The sequence below is a fragment of the Haliaeetus albicilla genome, chromosome 23 (assembly GCF_947461875.1).
Source record: "Haliaeetus albicilla chromosome 23, bHalAlb1.1, whole genome shotgun sequence".
Lineage (NCBI taxonomy): Eukaryota > Metazoa > Chordata > Aves > Accipitriformes > Accipitridae > Haliaeetus > Haliaeetus albicilla.
This window is the reverse complement of record NC_091505.1, coordinates 18,901,439-18,913,624: the sequence shown is the minus strand read 5'-3', so window position 1 is coordinate 18,913,624 and position 12,186 is coordinate 18,901,439. Positions and strand designations below refer to the sequence as shown.

The 12,186-nt window shown below is 59.3% G+C and overlaps 1 protein-coding gene across 1 annotated transcript in view; it reads right to left on the bottom strand.

Moving 5' to 3' along the window:
• The window catches only part of PCDH19 (protocadherin 19), a 59,150-nt gene extending 48,375 nt beyond the window's left edge, over positions 1 to 10,775 (bottom strand). The window contains exons 1-2 of the mRNA XM_069811504.1: positions 8,342 to 10,775; positions 4,972 to 5,299 (exon numbers count right to left, since the gene is read on the bottom strand). Of these exons, the coding sequence (XP_069667605.1) occupies positions 4,972 to 5,299; positions 8,342 to 10,482 (2,469 nt within the window). The 5' untranslated portion in view covers positions 10,483 to 10,775. The remainder of the gene's footprint in view (positions 1 to 4,971; positions 5,300 to 8,341) is intronic.
• Positions 10,776 to 12,186: the final 1,411 nt, after the last annotated feature.

Sequence of the window (12,186 nt, the reverse complement as noted above, 5' to 3'; positions counted from 1 at the left end):
ACTGCTGGTGCCGCCTGAAACGAAAATTGCTCTATTGTGCTTAGAAAACCATTTCCTACAGCGAGGAGAACGCCTTCCAGGTAGTAAAAAGCATATCTGAAACCAACGGGGCCTTATCCTGCAACTGTTGCTCGCTCAAATAATCCCCGCTGCCACGAGGAGCCCAAACGAAATCAGTGTGAGTGAGGATTACGCGGGAGTGTATCAAGGTTGAGGGATTAGACCAGGATTATCACTAAAACCAGTAATTCCCCATCTTACTGATGGTGGTCACCAGCTCAGGAGGCGGCGGAGCACCACGGCCACGACCCCCCCAGCGCCGGGACCGGACTGGGGTCTGGGAGCTGTCGGGCATGAGGGTCCCCAGAGGACTCGAGTCCCGCTGGATCATCGGCTGCTCCACCTTGACCTTCTCCAGAGGGACCGACCAAAGCAGCACCAGAGCAAGGCCATTCCCTGCCGCGACGGAGCCATCCCGGCCCCGCCAGAGTCAGCCCTGAACCTCCGGGCTAATTCCACCTTTGGACAACCAGCCTCTCCAGCAAGGCTGGCTCGCTCCCATTTCATACCTCCTCGTCTCTCCCGTGCTGAGTCCCGCCAGGGACCGGCCACCACCTCGGCCCCGGGAGAGACCGAGGGGCAGATCAAGCTGCCGTGTCCCGGGGGATGCTCCCCATCCCGGGGCAGCAGACGACGCTTCGGCACCGTTTCCCGAAGCGGAGCAGGTTTTGGATGTAAAACTGCCTCTGAAACAGAGACGCGGCCATTAGGCGCGCGTTGTTCTCTTTTAAAAGCATGAAGTCAAAATCCAGGCATCTAAGTGTTACCCAAGGGTGGCTGCTCTACATGCAAGTCTTGTCCCGGGGATCCTAAAAGGCTCGGCATTCAGACCGGTTTCCACACCACCCCAATGCAATGTGCATTTTTATCAAGGAAGCTGCCTAATGGCTCCTATTAATTTTGATTTTTAATCTCCTGGTACAACTTCCAGTAATATACATGCAAAACCTGACAACAAGCCCTTTTGGTTTCAAAGCTGACTTCTCCTCCGGCTCAGCAGGAAGGAAAAAAAAAAACCCCTCGGCAGCGGCAAAGCTTCTGACCGGCAATGCCCTTGCAGCTCCAACATGTCCCACTCTCCCTCCTGCAAAACAAGGCAAAACACTAACAGGGGCCAAGCCTCCCGCTGTCAGCCACGATCACCAGAGCAGCTCGCAAATGCTTTTTGCCATCACTGCCTACAGCCGCAAGGATGCTAAAAGGCCACGGATAGGGGTCTCCGAGTGGTACCCCAGCACCCAAGGGACCACTGAAACCCAGCGGGGCCAGAACCCCCCCGGGACATCCCCTGCCACCTCCCAATTCTGTCTTTGCAGCCGTGCCCTGGCACAAGCAGAGCCAGCAGGCGAGCCCAGCCCCCAGCCAGAGGGAAAAGCTTTTCACGGGTCATCTCAAACTTTTTTTGCATCCTCAGAGCGGGGTTGCAGCCCCCGCAGACGCCACTGTTTAATCCTTTCTGGAGCAGCGGGGAAAGGTGGGGAGCACCGACGAACCCAATTACCGCCGGCACGGCACCGCCAGCCCCGAGACCTGCCGCTGCGCGTACCGCTGTCGCGGCGTGGGAGGAAACATTTCCTGAAGCTCCACAACCAGCCCATCCTTGGGGACTTTTATTTCAAGGTTCCTGACTGTTAAAGCAAGTGAGCCTCACATTAAAGATCAGCTACATCGCAAACCCACCGCTGCCAGGACAGCGCCTGTACACAGAGGCAATCGCTTACTCCCAGCCACAACCATCACACGCTAAGCGACACCACCAACGACACGTTTACCTCCGTATTTTATCTTTTATCAACCAATGCTTTGCCTTCCCATCAGGAAAAGTCACTCCTAGGTGGAGCAGCAGCGATATCTCCCTGACGCTGACACCTCGTAAAGGCTCCCGGGGGAAATGCCGGCGGCCCCGTCACCGGAGGCGATTCAAACCAGCCCCGACAAAGTCCCGCTGGATGCACTGCAGGGAACGGTTTGGCTCTGGAGACTCTGGGCAGGAATTGTATTTATTAAATCACCGTCACCTGGAGGTGTACCAATAGCACACTCCGTATGCGTATCATCACACCCCATCACCTGCTAAGGCAGCGAGGGGCTACGGTGGGTACAAGGCTGCGATGCTCCTCCGTGGAAGCATCTTCTATGGAGTTTCCATGTCACCCTGTGTGCCAGGACAGGGCCGTCACTTAGTCACCACCAAACCTCCTCACCCTCAGGGGTCACCCGGATTTTTAGGAGCCGGTAGAACCCCCACCGCCAGCAAGATAACTTCCCTTGCAACAGCTGGAAGCATAACACTGGGACTCTCTGCCAAAAACCATAAAAGTTCCCACCCTAACCCAAACTTCCAAGCAGGTTCCAGTTCTGATTTCTCCTCCCCGTGCCCTGGCGCTGCCCTTTTGTCCACAAGCATCCCCAGGGAGTGAGCAGATCCCCGCCAGGACATGCTGCTCCCCTGAGAGCACCCACTCGAGAGCTGCTGGTCCCTTAGCAGGACTGGAGAGCCATCAAGCTGCCCTCCTGCACGCTCACGGGGCTGCTGGAGGGCACGTTTTAAGCTGACACTCCATGGCACTCGTTACAAGAGACAAATTTCTTCCTCCAGGCGACGTACCAGCTCTTCGCAGTGCATCCCACCTGCGCGAGTAGTGGGGGAATGGGGCGAGCTGGAACCACAGGGAGAAGCGTCCCGGCTCCCTCGCACGAGGGTGCACGAGGCACTGGGGGTCTTTGGCGAGCTCGTGCCGCCAGACCCCAGGCTAACCGCTGCGTCGAGGAGGAACGTGGGCAGCGCTGCCTCCTGCCCGCAGCTGCCTGTTAACTTTATCAGCTGAGCTATGATATTCCCGATGGTCCTTCCCTCCTCCCCGGCACCGCAGACCTCCTGCTGCCGGCGCATACTTCTGGCTAATGCCAACGTGTGATGGATTTTATGACTGAATTTCATCTGTGGCAGTGAATCACAGGCTGAGAGCGCTCCACTGCTTGATGCCCGCAGCAAGGCACCAGCCAGAGATGCACTCGAGACCCCTCTCCAAAGGACACCGCTCCAGGAAGGCAGGAATTCCTCAGGGACCGCTGCCGCCGCTTCCCAACAGCGATGGGCACCCACAACCTTGGGATGCACCCCTCAGGCAGGGGGGCACCCGCAGCCCCAGCTGGCCCTCGGCAAAGAGCACAGGCAAATCTGAGCATCGATGGGGATCCCCCAATACCTGATAGATGGTGTTTCCCACCCCCGGGCTGCCCGGAGCACGGCGCAAGGAGCAGGCGGCTTTGGTAGCAGCTCTTCTGCCTTGTTTGACCAGAGATGGGCTTATCCCAAACCGCTCTGACCCAGGCTCGGATGCAAAGTCCCTGCCTCTCCCCGTCACGGCACTTGGGAGAAGCAGAGCCCGCTCAGCTCTATGGGTGGATACATGCAAGTAGAATATACGAGTGCTTATATCCAGGTCATTTCCATTCGGTTATTGCTAAGAAACTCTATTACAGCTTTTATACCAACACCAGAAGTTAAAGCGAGCTTTAATTCTCTGGACCAGCACTGGGCTGGCTGCTCCCCCCGTACCCTCCCACACGCAAGCGGGCTCCCAGCCCCGCAGCCACTGGCAGCTGTGCTGGGCTGTGCTGGGCTGTACTGGGCTGTGCTGGTGCACCCGTGCAGGAGTTGCCTCCTCGCAGCATCTCAGCGGGTAACCTTGAAAAGGCAACGCCGTACGGCGAGGAGCCTGCATGCATGAGGGTGGGAGAGGCTCGAAATGCAGGCTGGGCAGAAGAAGGTTAAGCACCCACGATGTGTCACGGAGATCCCGACAACCCCCTCCCCACCGCCTGGTCATTAAAAGCTGTGCCGCTGCTTTGAGCGACTGGCATTTGGGCTGGGAGCACCCCAAAACTGGGCCACCACCGGTACGTGACCTCTCGGGAGCCGGTTCTGTAGCCTTAGCGGAGGTCAAACACCAGGGTTCAATGAGCATTTTGCCCGTACAAACGCTGCAGGATCAGGCCCGCCAGCACCAGCCCTCTCCAGCAGCCCTGCAGACTCTCGCAAAGGACCGGGCTCTGCTCTCCACAGTGCGAGTATAAATCTGAAGCAGCTCCGCTGCCTTCAGCAGCATCATTTTGCATTTACACCAGCACACGGAACGCAAAACAGAGCAAGCTATAAATATTTCAGCTGCTTTTTCAGCTTTGTTATTCTGTTCAAAGCAGGAAACATGACAAACCTTTGATTGTTTTGCTTAATACCAAACAATAATTCAAAGAGAGACAAACAAGCAACATTAAATGATGCCTGTGATGTACAGAAAAGCCAACGAATTAGAAGAACCTGATGAGGATGGCGTGGATGGGAGCAGCCCCTTCCCCTGCCTTCGGCGGGCACCGCGCATCCCTCCCATGCCGGCCGGCGCGCTCCCGTCCCGGGGCACCGCGCGCTGCCTGCATCCCTGGCACGACCCTCTGCCTCCAGGACGACAGCCACCGCCACCGCTTTCGATAACTTTTTCAAAAAGCCATGAAGCCAACGAGCGTCTCCTCCCTTGAGCATCACCACACTCAAAATCCACTTGCAAAGCAGCCGCCTCCGGCCTCCCGGCAGCACGGGGGCAGCCTGGCTTGGCCCCAGCATCCCCACCTGGGCACTTCTGAGGGTCTCTGCGGCAAACGGGAGTGAAAAACCCACCCAGGACCGCGTGTCGTGGCCGCCCCAGAACTCGCAAGGCGGGTGCCCGCTGCTCCCCGCTGCCCGTCCTCCGTGGCTCCCTCGCCCCGGGGCGTCCAACACCGGGAAACCGCCGCCGCCGGTTTGCTCGCCGTGTCGTTTCGGCAACGCTCACGCCGCCAGACCCGCGCGCCGCGGTCCACCACGTGCAAACCCGATGCCCCCGGGGGCACGGGCTGCCTGCCCGCACTCACCTCCGGCAGCGGCATCCCGTTGATGATGAGGTCGGGCTGCTGGGGGCTCTGCCCCGTGAAGGTGTGATGGTAAATGTGGTTGGAGCCGGCGTTGCGGTTGTTCTGGCTCTCCACGTTGAGGAAGGTGCTTTCGGAGCGGCGGCAGCCCAGCGGCAGGGTCTGCTGGTGGTAGTCGAAGTAGTTGAGGGATGAAGTGAGAGAGGAGCAGCTCACAACGTTCATTTTATCCGTCTCCTCCACGTCCCGCGGTACCAGGCGGATATCATTCTTGCTGATTTTCTTCTTCTTGCTTGATTTCTTCTGATGCCCGTAGGAGTATTCTGCGATTCTGGGGGACAGAATGAACATGAACAGCTGAGAGCATCCCGAACCCTGCCCCGCTAAATACACATGCAGAAGCCCGGAGGGCTTGGCCCCCATCTCCATGTAGGCTTCTTAGTCATGCACATTACGTCATGTTTTGGGTCTGGTGGCACGACACGGTCGTTAGCTTATTTTCATATGTATAATGCTTTCAGGTCAAATATGAAAAATAATGGGAAGGAAGAATGCCTCTGCCTTTTTCTAGTGTTTGTAATTGCTGATATTTAGTTACTAGGAGTAAACTCCAGCCTGCAGAAGAGAAAAATGGAGATGTTAAAATCCATGAACTGAAAAGGGTACCTGCATTCATTTCCATGCATAATAAGGATTTTAAAAGTGATTTAATTTGGTCCCCATAATGAAAATTCAAAATGAATAGCGGATTTTTTTCCCAGTTCGTTTTCCGTAGCAGTAAATAAAGCAGACCCAGAAGCAGTCCTAGCTGGCAAGCTCTATTCTCTCACACTCCAAAGGCTGTTTGTTTATTAATGCTTTATCCAAATTGCTGGTGTTTTGACTATCTCCTGATAATACCTGATAACTCGAAATCTTTTCTCCAACCACATCCTATTCCTCCCTCACCCCCTGACACGCACACCCACTTCTGCTGGGAAATGCTTTTGCCTTCTAGAAATCGGAGAACAACAACTGTGTTTTGCAAAGAGAAATGATCCTTTTTGACCTTTTTTTTTTTTTTACTGCAAGCTTGTTTTTCTCTGCCTTTCCTTCCCTCTTTGCTTCCCACCTGCCAAAAGAATCAACTGATGAAGTGCCTCGTTTGCCTTCTGCAAAACACCAGAGGAAAAAAAGTTACCTTAAAACACCCCCCAAGCAAATCATGACAAATATGACTGCCCCTTGCATTAACTGGGTATGCTCGGCTCAGAGGGACTGCGGCTCCTCTTTTCACAGGGAGCAACACAGCCCCAGCCAATGCCCCATAGACGAATTCGTACATGCACGGCACTGGGCAGTGCGGTATTTCCCAGGGAAGCACATCATATGCTACCCACAGTCAGAAATACACATTTGAAAGTCAGGACTTTGCTCCTCTTCTTGTTATCATAACAGCATTAAAAAAAAAGAAAAGAAAAAAATCCAATAGCTGCAACGGAAATAATGGGATGAATAAATAATACAGTTTATCTAGAAAGTCAAATATTGGACAAATATTCTTGTTCCAGAAAGCTAATTGCCTGAGCATGAAAATGCCACCAATTCGAACAGCTCTCTTATAACCTTATGTGCCTCATAAATTAACACATTTTATGAAGACTGTCCAGCAGCTGTTGCGAAGAACCTCTAAAATAAGGCACTGCAAAGCCTAAAGGCACGCACCCAGCGCGGGGAGAGGGTGCCCCACGGTCACGGCTGCTGCTGAGCCTACCTGGTGCTTCTCTACCTCTGCAGCTGACTTCTCCTGCTCCGATGCACACTGATAACAGCCCGTGCATCCCCCTGAGCGTGCAAATAAATCAGGGGAAGGCAGGGATTTCTGTTGTGCCAACAATCTATATGTTGCTGACTCGTCTAACAATGCTTGATGAAGCTTTAATTGTTTTGTTTACCTAAATGTTTAAGTTTGGCAATGTGAGAGCCCAATTATTTCCTGCAGGCATTCATTTTGCTGTCCTTTCTCTATTGACCAATTATTTAATTAAACTGCACTTCATTAATCCCTAAGCCATCACAGTAAACCCAGGGCTTACACATATGTGTGAAGCTGTTAGGGGCACCGCCACGACGTGATTTTTATCCATTCAGGTCCTATTCTCGTTTAATGGGCCGAGCTGGCAAGAAATCTAGTATGTGAGCTTTCACTTGAAGCTAGGCATCCCATAATACAGCACAGACCGACCTTTATTTGCAGATGATTTTTCCCCCATCGAGCAAAAAGGCTTATAAACGTACTTTACGCTGTGAAAACGGGGTATAAAACCCGAACTCTCCGGCATTATTTCCGCGTAAATAAAACTTTAAAGACCGCACATCCCCCTGCGCTGCAGAATTGCCGGGGGCGAGCGTGCGTTTCCAAGGTAGAGCAAAATTAATTTCCATCCCTCCCCTCTGAAACGACTCGGTGCCGAAGGAATGGAGAAGTCATGGCTATTTCACTAGTAACAGGATTAAACCATTTATGAGGCATTGCAGCTGCTCTTTTATGGCATCTGATTGATATTCATGTGTGGTTAGCATTTGTCTCCTAACTTGTGTAACACAGAGAATAGTAAAAGAGAGACAATAATCGCCGGGCTGTTACATATTCAGGGGACTGGATTTCCCCTATCAGCCTTTCAGCGGCTCTGGGCGCGGGGCTGACCTCCCCTCCGGCATTTCGGACCCGGGAGTACGCATCCAGCCAGGGCAAAATAACGCAGCGCTGCAAAAATCCTCCCTCGCCCCATCGCTCCCAGCCCAACCGGCCGTGCTGGGAGCTGGAGCGGCGCATCGGGGGGAACCGGGGGATTTTCGCCACTATTTTATCCCGTTGGCCCTATCGTCAGCCGTGGCGAGGAGCCGCATCGGGGACACAATAGCTCTTTTGAACGGCGAGCGAGGGCTTACGGATGCCACCGCGGCCGCTCGCCCCGTCTTCTGCGGGGATGCTGCGGTGGGCTGGGGGGGGTTTCCCCCCTTGGCAAGCATCGGGGAGCAGCGGTGGGGACTGGGGACCCACGGGAACCAGCCACGCCGCTATAAAACTGTTCTCCCCCCCTTCCTGCGACGGAGCGCGTAAAATCAGGGATGCTGCAACAGATTGTCAAGCCGCGCAATTAAGTCAATTCGTTAGTCGGCACAGATTTCTGTGCTTCTCCCGGAGAAGAATTTTTTCAAGCTTCGCAGGAAATGTCCTTAGAGGGACGCGAACCTCACTTTTGTCCCTAAAGCAAATATAACACCACCACCACCACCCCCCCCCAAGTATACAGCAGCAGAGAGAAAAGTAACTGTGATGGCAAAAATCAAAGCAGACCCGGCAGGTGTACAGAAACAAAGATGTCTTTACCTGCAGTTGTAGGTCCTGATTTCCTTGTTATCCCTTTTGCACTTGACTGCCACGAAGATCATAGTGACAAAAAGAATGGCTGCGATAGACCCCAGGGCAATAATGAAAATCAGGGAGAGGTTAACAGATCCTATGGACTCCTGGGCATCCAGGGCCGGAGACAGGTATATCAAAATCAAGGCGGAAGCCGAGAGAGATGTTTTTCCATGGTCGTGAGCCACCACGATCAGCTCGTAGGCTGTCTTTGCGTTCTCCCCAAAGGCTCTGGTGGTCCTTATCTCTCCATTGACCTGGTCTATCTCAAAAAATCCTCTGTCTCCTTCCACCATTTCGTAGGAAAGTCTGCCATTTTCACCCTCGTCGTAGTCGTCTGCCTTGACCACCGTCACCAAGTAGCCGACCCCCGCGTTCCTGGGGATGTACACCTCCGCGGTCCCGTTGACCAGCGGCGGGGCCGTGATCACGGGCGTGTTGTCATTGACGTCCAGGACGATCACCCTGACGGTGGCATTGCTCTGCAGAGAGGGATTACCCCCGTCTTTTGCCAAGACCTTGAATTCAAAGGCCTTCGTCTGCTCGTGATTGAAGGACCTCAAAGCATAGATATCTCCAGAGTTGGGGTTGATGGACACGTAGGTGAAGACAGGCATGTCCCTGACTTGGGAGGGCACGATCTGGTAGGAGACGCTGCCGTTGAGGCCCAGGTCAGGGTCCCTGGCCGAGACTGAGAGGAGGTAGGCCCCCGGGGTGTTGTTCTCCTGCACGATGACCTGGTAATAGGGCTTGGAGAAGTGGGGATGGTTGTCGTTCTCGTCGGTGATCTTGACGGTGAAGGACTTGGTGGCCTGCAGGGAGGGGACGCCATTGTCCTTGGCCTGGATGGTGAGGTTGTACTGGTCCCTCTGCTCCCGGTCCAGCCGCCCGTCCACCAGGATGGTGGAGAAGCTCTCGTACTCCTGGAGCCGAAAAGGCACGTTGCCCAGGAGCTTGCACTGCACCCGCCCATTGGCCCCGGAGTCGCGGTCCGAGACCCGTACCAGGGCGATGACGTACCCCGGCGGGGCGTTCTCGCTCACCTCCACCAGCTCGCTGTTGACAGAGAGCAGGTTGATGAGGGGCGGGTTATCGTTGGCATCCTGGACACTGATGGTCACTTTGCAATGGGCAGGGATGGAGTTAGGCCCCAAGTCCTTGGCCTGCACATCCAGCTCGTAGACGTGACCCTCCTCGTAGTCGATGGCACCGCTCACCGTGATGAGGCCGCTCTGGGGGTCGATTTGGAAGAGCTCCCGCGCCCGCTCGGAGACATAGCTGTGGAAAGAGTAGAGGACCTGGCCGTTGGTGCCCTCGTCCGGGTCGGAGGCGTTGAGGCGGATGACCGGCGTACCCGGCGGGGCGTTTTCAGGCACGCTAACGGTGTAGGCCGGCTCCTCGAAGAGCGGGTTGTTGTCGTTGGAGTCGATGACGCGGATGCTGAGCTCCACCGTGCCGAAGTTGGGCGGGTCACCGCCGTCCAGCGCCGTGATCACGTAGCTGTAGTGGGACTGAGTCTCCCGGTCCAGGCTCTTCTCCACCACCAGCTCGGCGAAGCGGGACCCATCGCCCCGCGTCTTGGTCTCCAGCCCAAAGAGGTCGTTGGGGGTGATCTCATAGCTCTGCACGCCAAAGCTGCCCGAGTCCGGGTCGTAGGCGCTCTCCAGCGGCACCCGGGTGCCGGGGCTGGCCGTCTCCGAGATCTCCAGCTCGATCTGGTCGGTGGGGAAGCTGGGCGCGTTGTCGTTGAGGTCCTTGATCTCCAGCTTGATCACGCAGATCTCCATGGAGCTGGACATCACCTCCAGCGAGATGACGCACTTGGGGCTCTGCCGGCACAGCAGGTCCCGGTCGATCTTCTGCTTGGTCACCAGCAGCCCCGAGCCGGGGCTGATGTCCACCAGGTGGGGGGCCGAGTTGGAGACCACCCGGAAGGCGGCGGGCTGCCGGGGGTCCAGCACGAAACCGGCGTCCCGGGCGTCCTTGGCGACGTTGGCGATCACCGTGCCGGCCCGCTGCTCCTCCTCCACCGAGTACTTGAGGTTGACGAGGGCCCCGGCGCCGGCCCACAGCAAGGCGGCCCCCAGCAGCGCCGGGAGAGCCCCCATCGCCGCCGCCCCCTCCGGCCGCCGCGCCGCGCCCCGACGGCCGCCGGCCGCCCGCCTCAGGGGCCCGCCGCCCTCATGCGGGCAGCGCCCGCCGGGCTGCCCCGGCGGCGGCGGCGGGCGGGCGGGTGCGGGCACCGGAGCCGCGGTCCCCCGCGCCCACGCCAACGCCGCCCGCTCAAGCGCTCCGAGCCGGCGGCGCCGCGGATGGGCCGGGCATGGCGTGCGGGAGCGGGGTGCCGAGCCGAGCCGAGCCGAGCCGAGCCGCGCCGCGCCGCGCCGCGCCGAGCCCGCTCCCGCCGGCGCTCGCTGCGGCGGCCGCACGCCACTGCCCGCAGTCCGGAGCGCCGGCGGGCGGCGCGGGGGCGGGCGGCGCGGGGGCGGGCGACGGTGAGTTGCGACCAATGGGCGCTCGGGGGAGGGGCCGGCGAGCCGAGCCGCCGCCAATGGGGTCGCGCCGAGCCGTGCTGCCGGCCGGCGGGGCGGGGCCGGGGCGGGGCCCGCGGAGCGGCGCGGCCGGGAAGGGGAGCGGGGCGCGGAGCGGGGCGCGGAGCGGTTCCACCGCGCCGGGAGCCCTGTTGCCCCGTTCCGGTGCCCGGGAGCTGCGGGCGTTAGCGGCGTTTTGGGGCGCCGCGGCAGCCCGCTGCGTGGCCGCGGTCACCGGCGGTTCCTTCTTCAGCGCCGCTGGGCGCGCACAGGGCGGCGGCGGGCCCCTGCGGGCACCGGGGTGGGCGCCGCGGGGGCCGGGCTGGGGGGGGAACCGCCGTGGCCGCGCTGAGGTCCCCCAGGCCCGTTCAGTCGCTTTCCCTCGGGGGCGGGAGCGAGCCCGCCCCGCTCCGGCTGCGCCGCACCCCGCTCCGCCCGGCAGGGTCCCCCGGGAGCCGGCGTGGGACCCGGCACCGCCAGGCTCTCCCGGGCGGCTCCGGCCCCGGGAGCGCTCGCTGCTCGCCGCTAATCATTGGGGGAAAGAACCACGGCCCCGTCTCCTCTTAAAAAACGCAATAAAACTTCCGTCGTCCCTCTGCCGGTGCCTTACCTCGGGTCTCCGCGCGTTGGCACGCAGGTTCCCGGGGGTCTTATTTAAAGGGGGCACTGGGAAGATGTCACCGTGCCCCGGGCACGGGGGCGCGGTGCCGCCCCCGGCGGGTTGCCCCCGGTGCAGGCGGGGCGTTCCGGCTCTCCGCTCGGAGCCCTGCGGCGGCAAACGTTCAGCCCCCGCCCCGAGGTGAAAAGAGGGGCCGGGTGCCGCCGCGTCCCTTGCGGCAAACCGCCCCGGGGAGCCCACCGATCGATAGCGGCGAGCCGGCGCCGGGGCGGGGAAAAGGCGGCGGGAGCGGGGGGGGGGGGTGCCCGGCCGGAGCTGGCCGAGGCTCAAGACCCCGTCGGGGGCGGTGGGAGGCGGGAGCCGGCGCCGCATCCCCGGTTCGGCCGCCCGGGTGGGCACAGCCCGGGCATCCCCCCCCCCCCCCCCCCCAGCGGCCCCGGCCCCGGCGCCGGCTCCTCCCCGGCCCGGCCGCGCCGTCGGGCCCCGGCGCGCCTTCCCAGGCACAATGGCGCCATCTAGCGGCCGCCGCGGGAGAGGCGGAGCGGCGGGGACCGGGCCGGGGCGCCGAGCACGGCGGGAGCCGGGAAGCCGGCCCGGTTCTGGGCGGGCGCCCGCGGTGCGCTGCCTCGGCGGCTCCCGGGCGGCACGGCACGGCCCGGGCC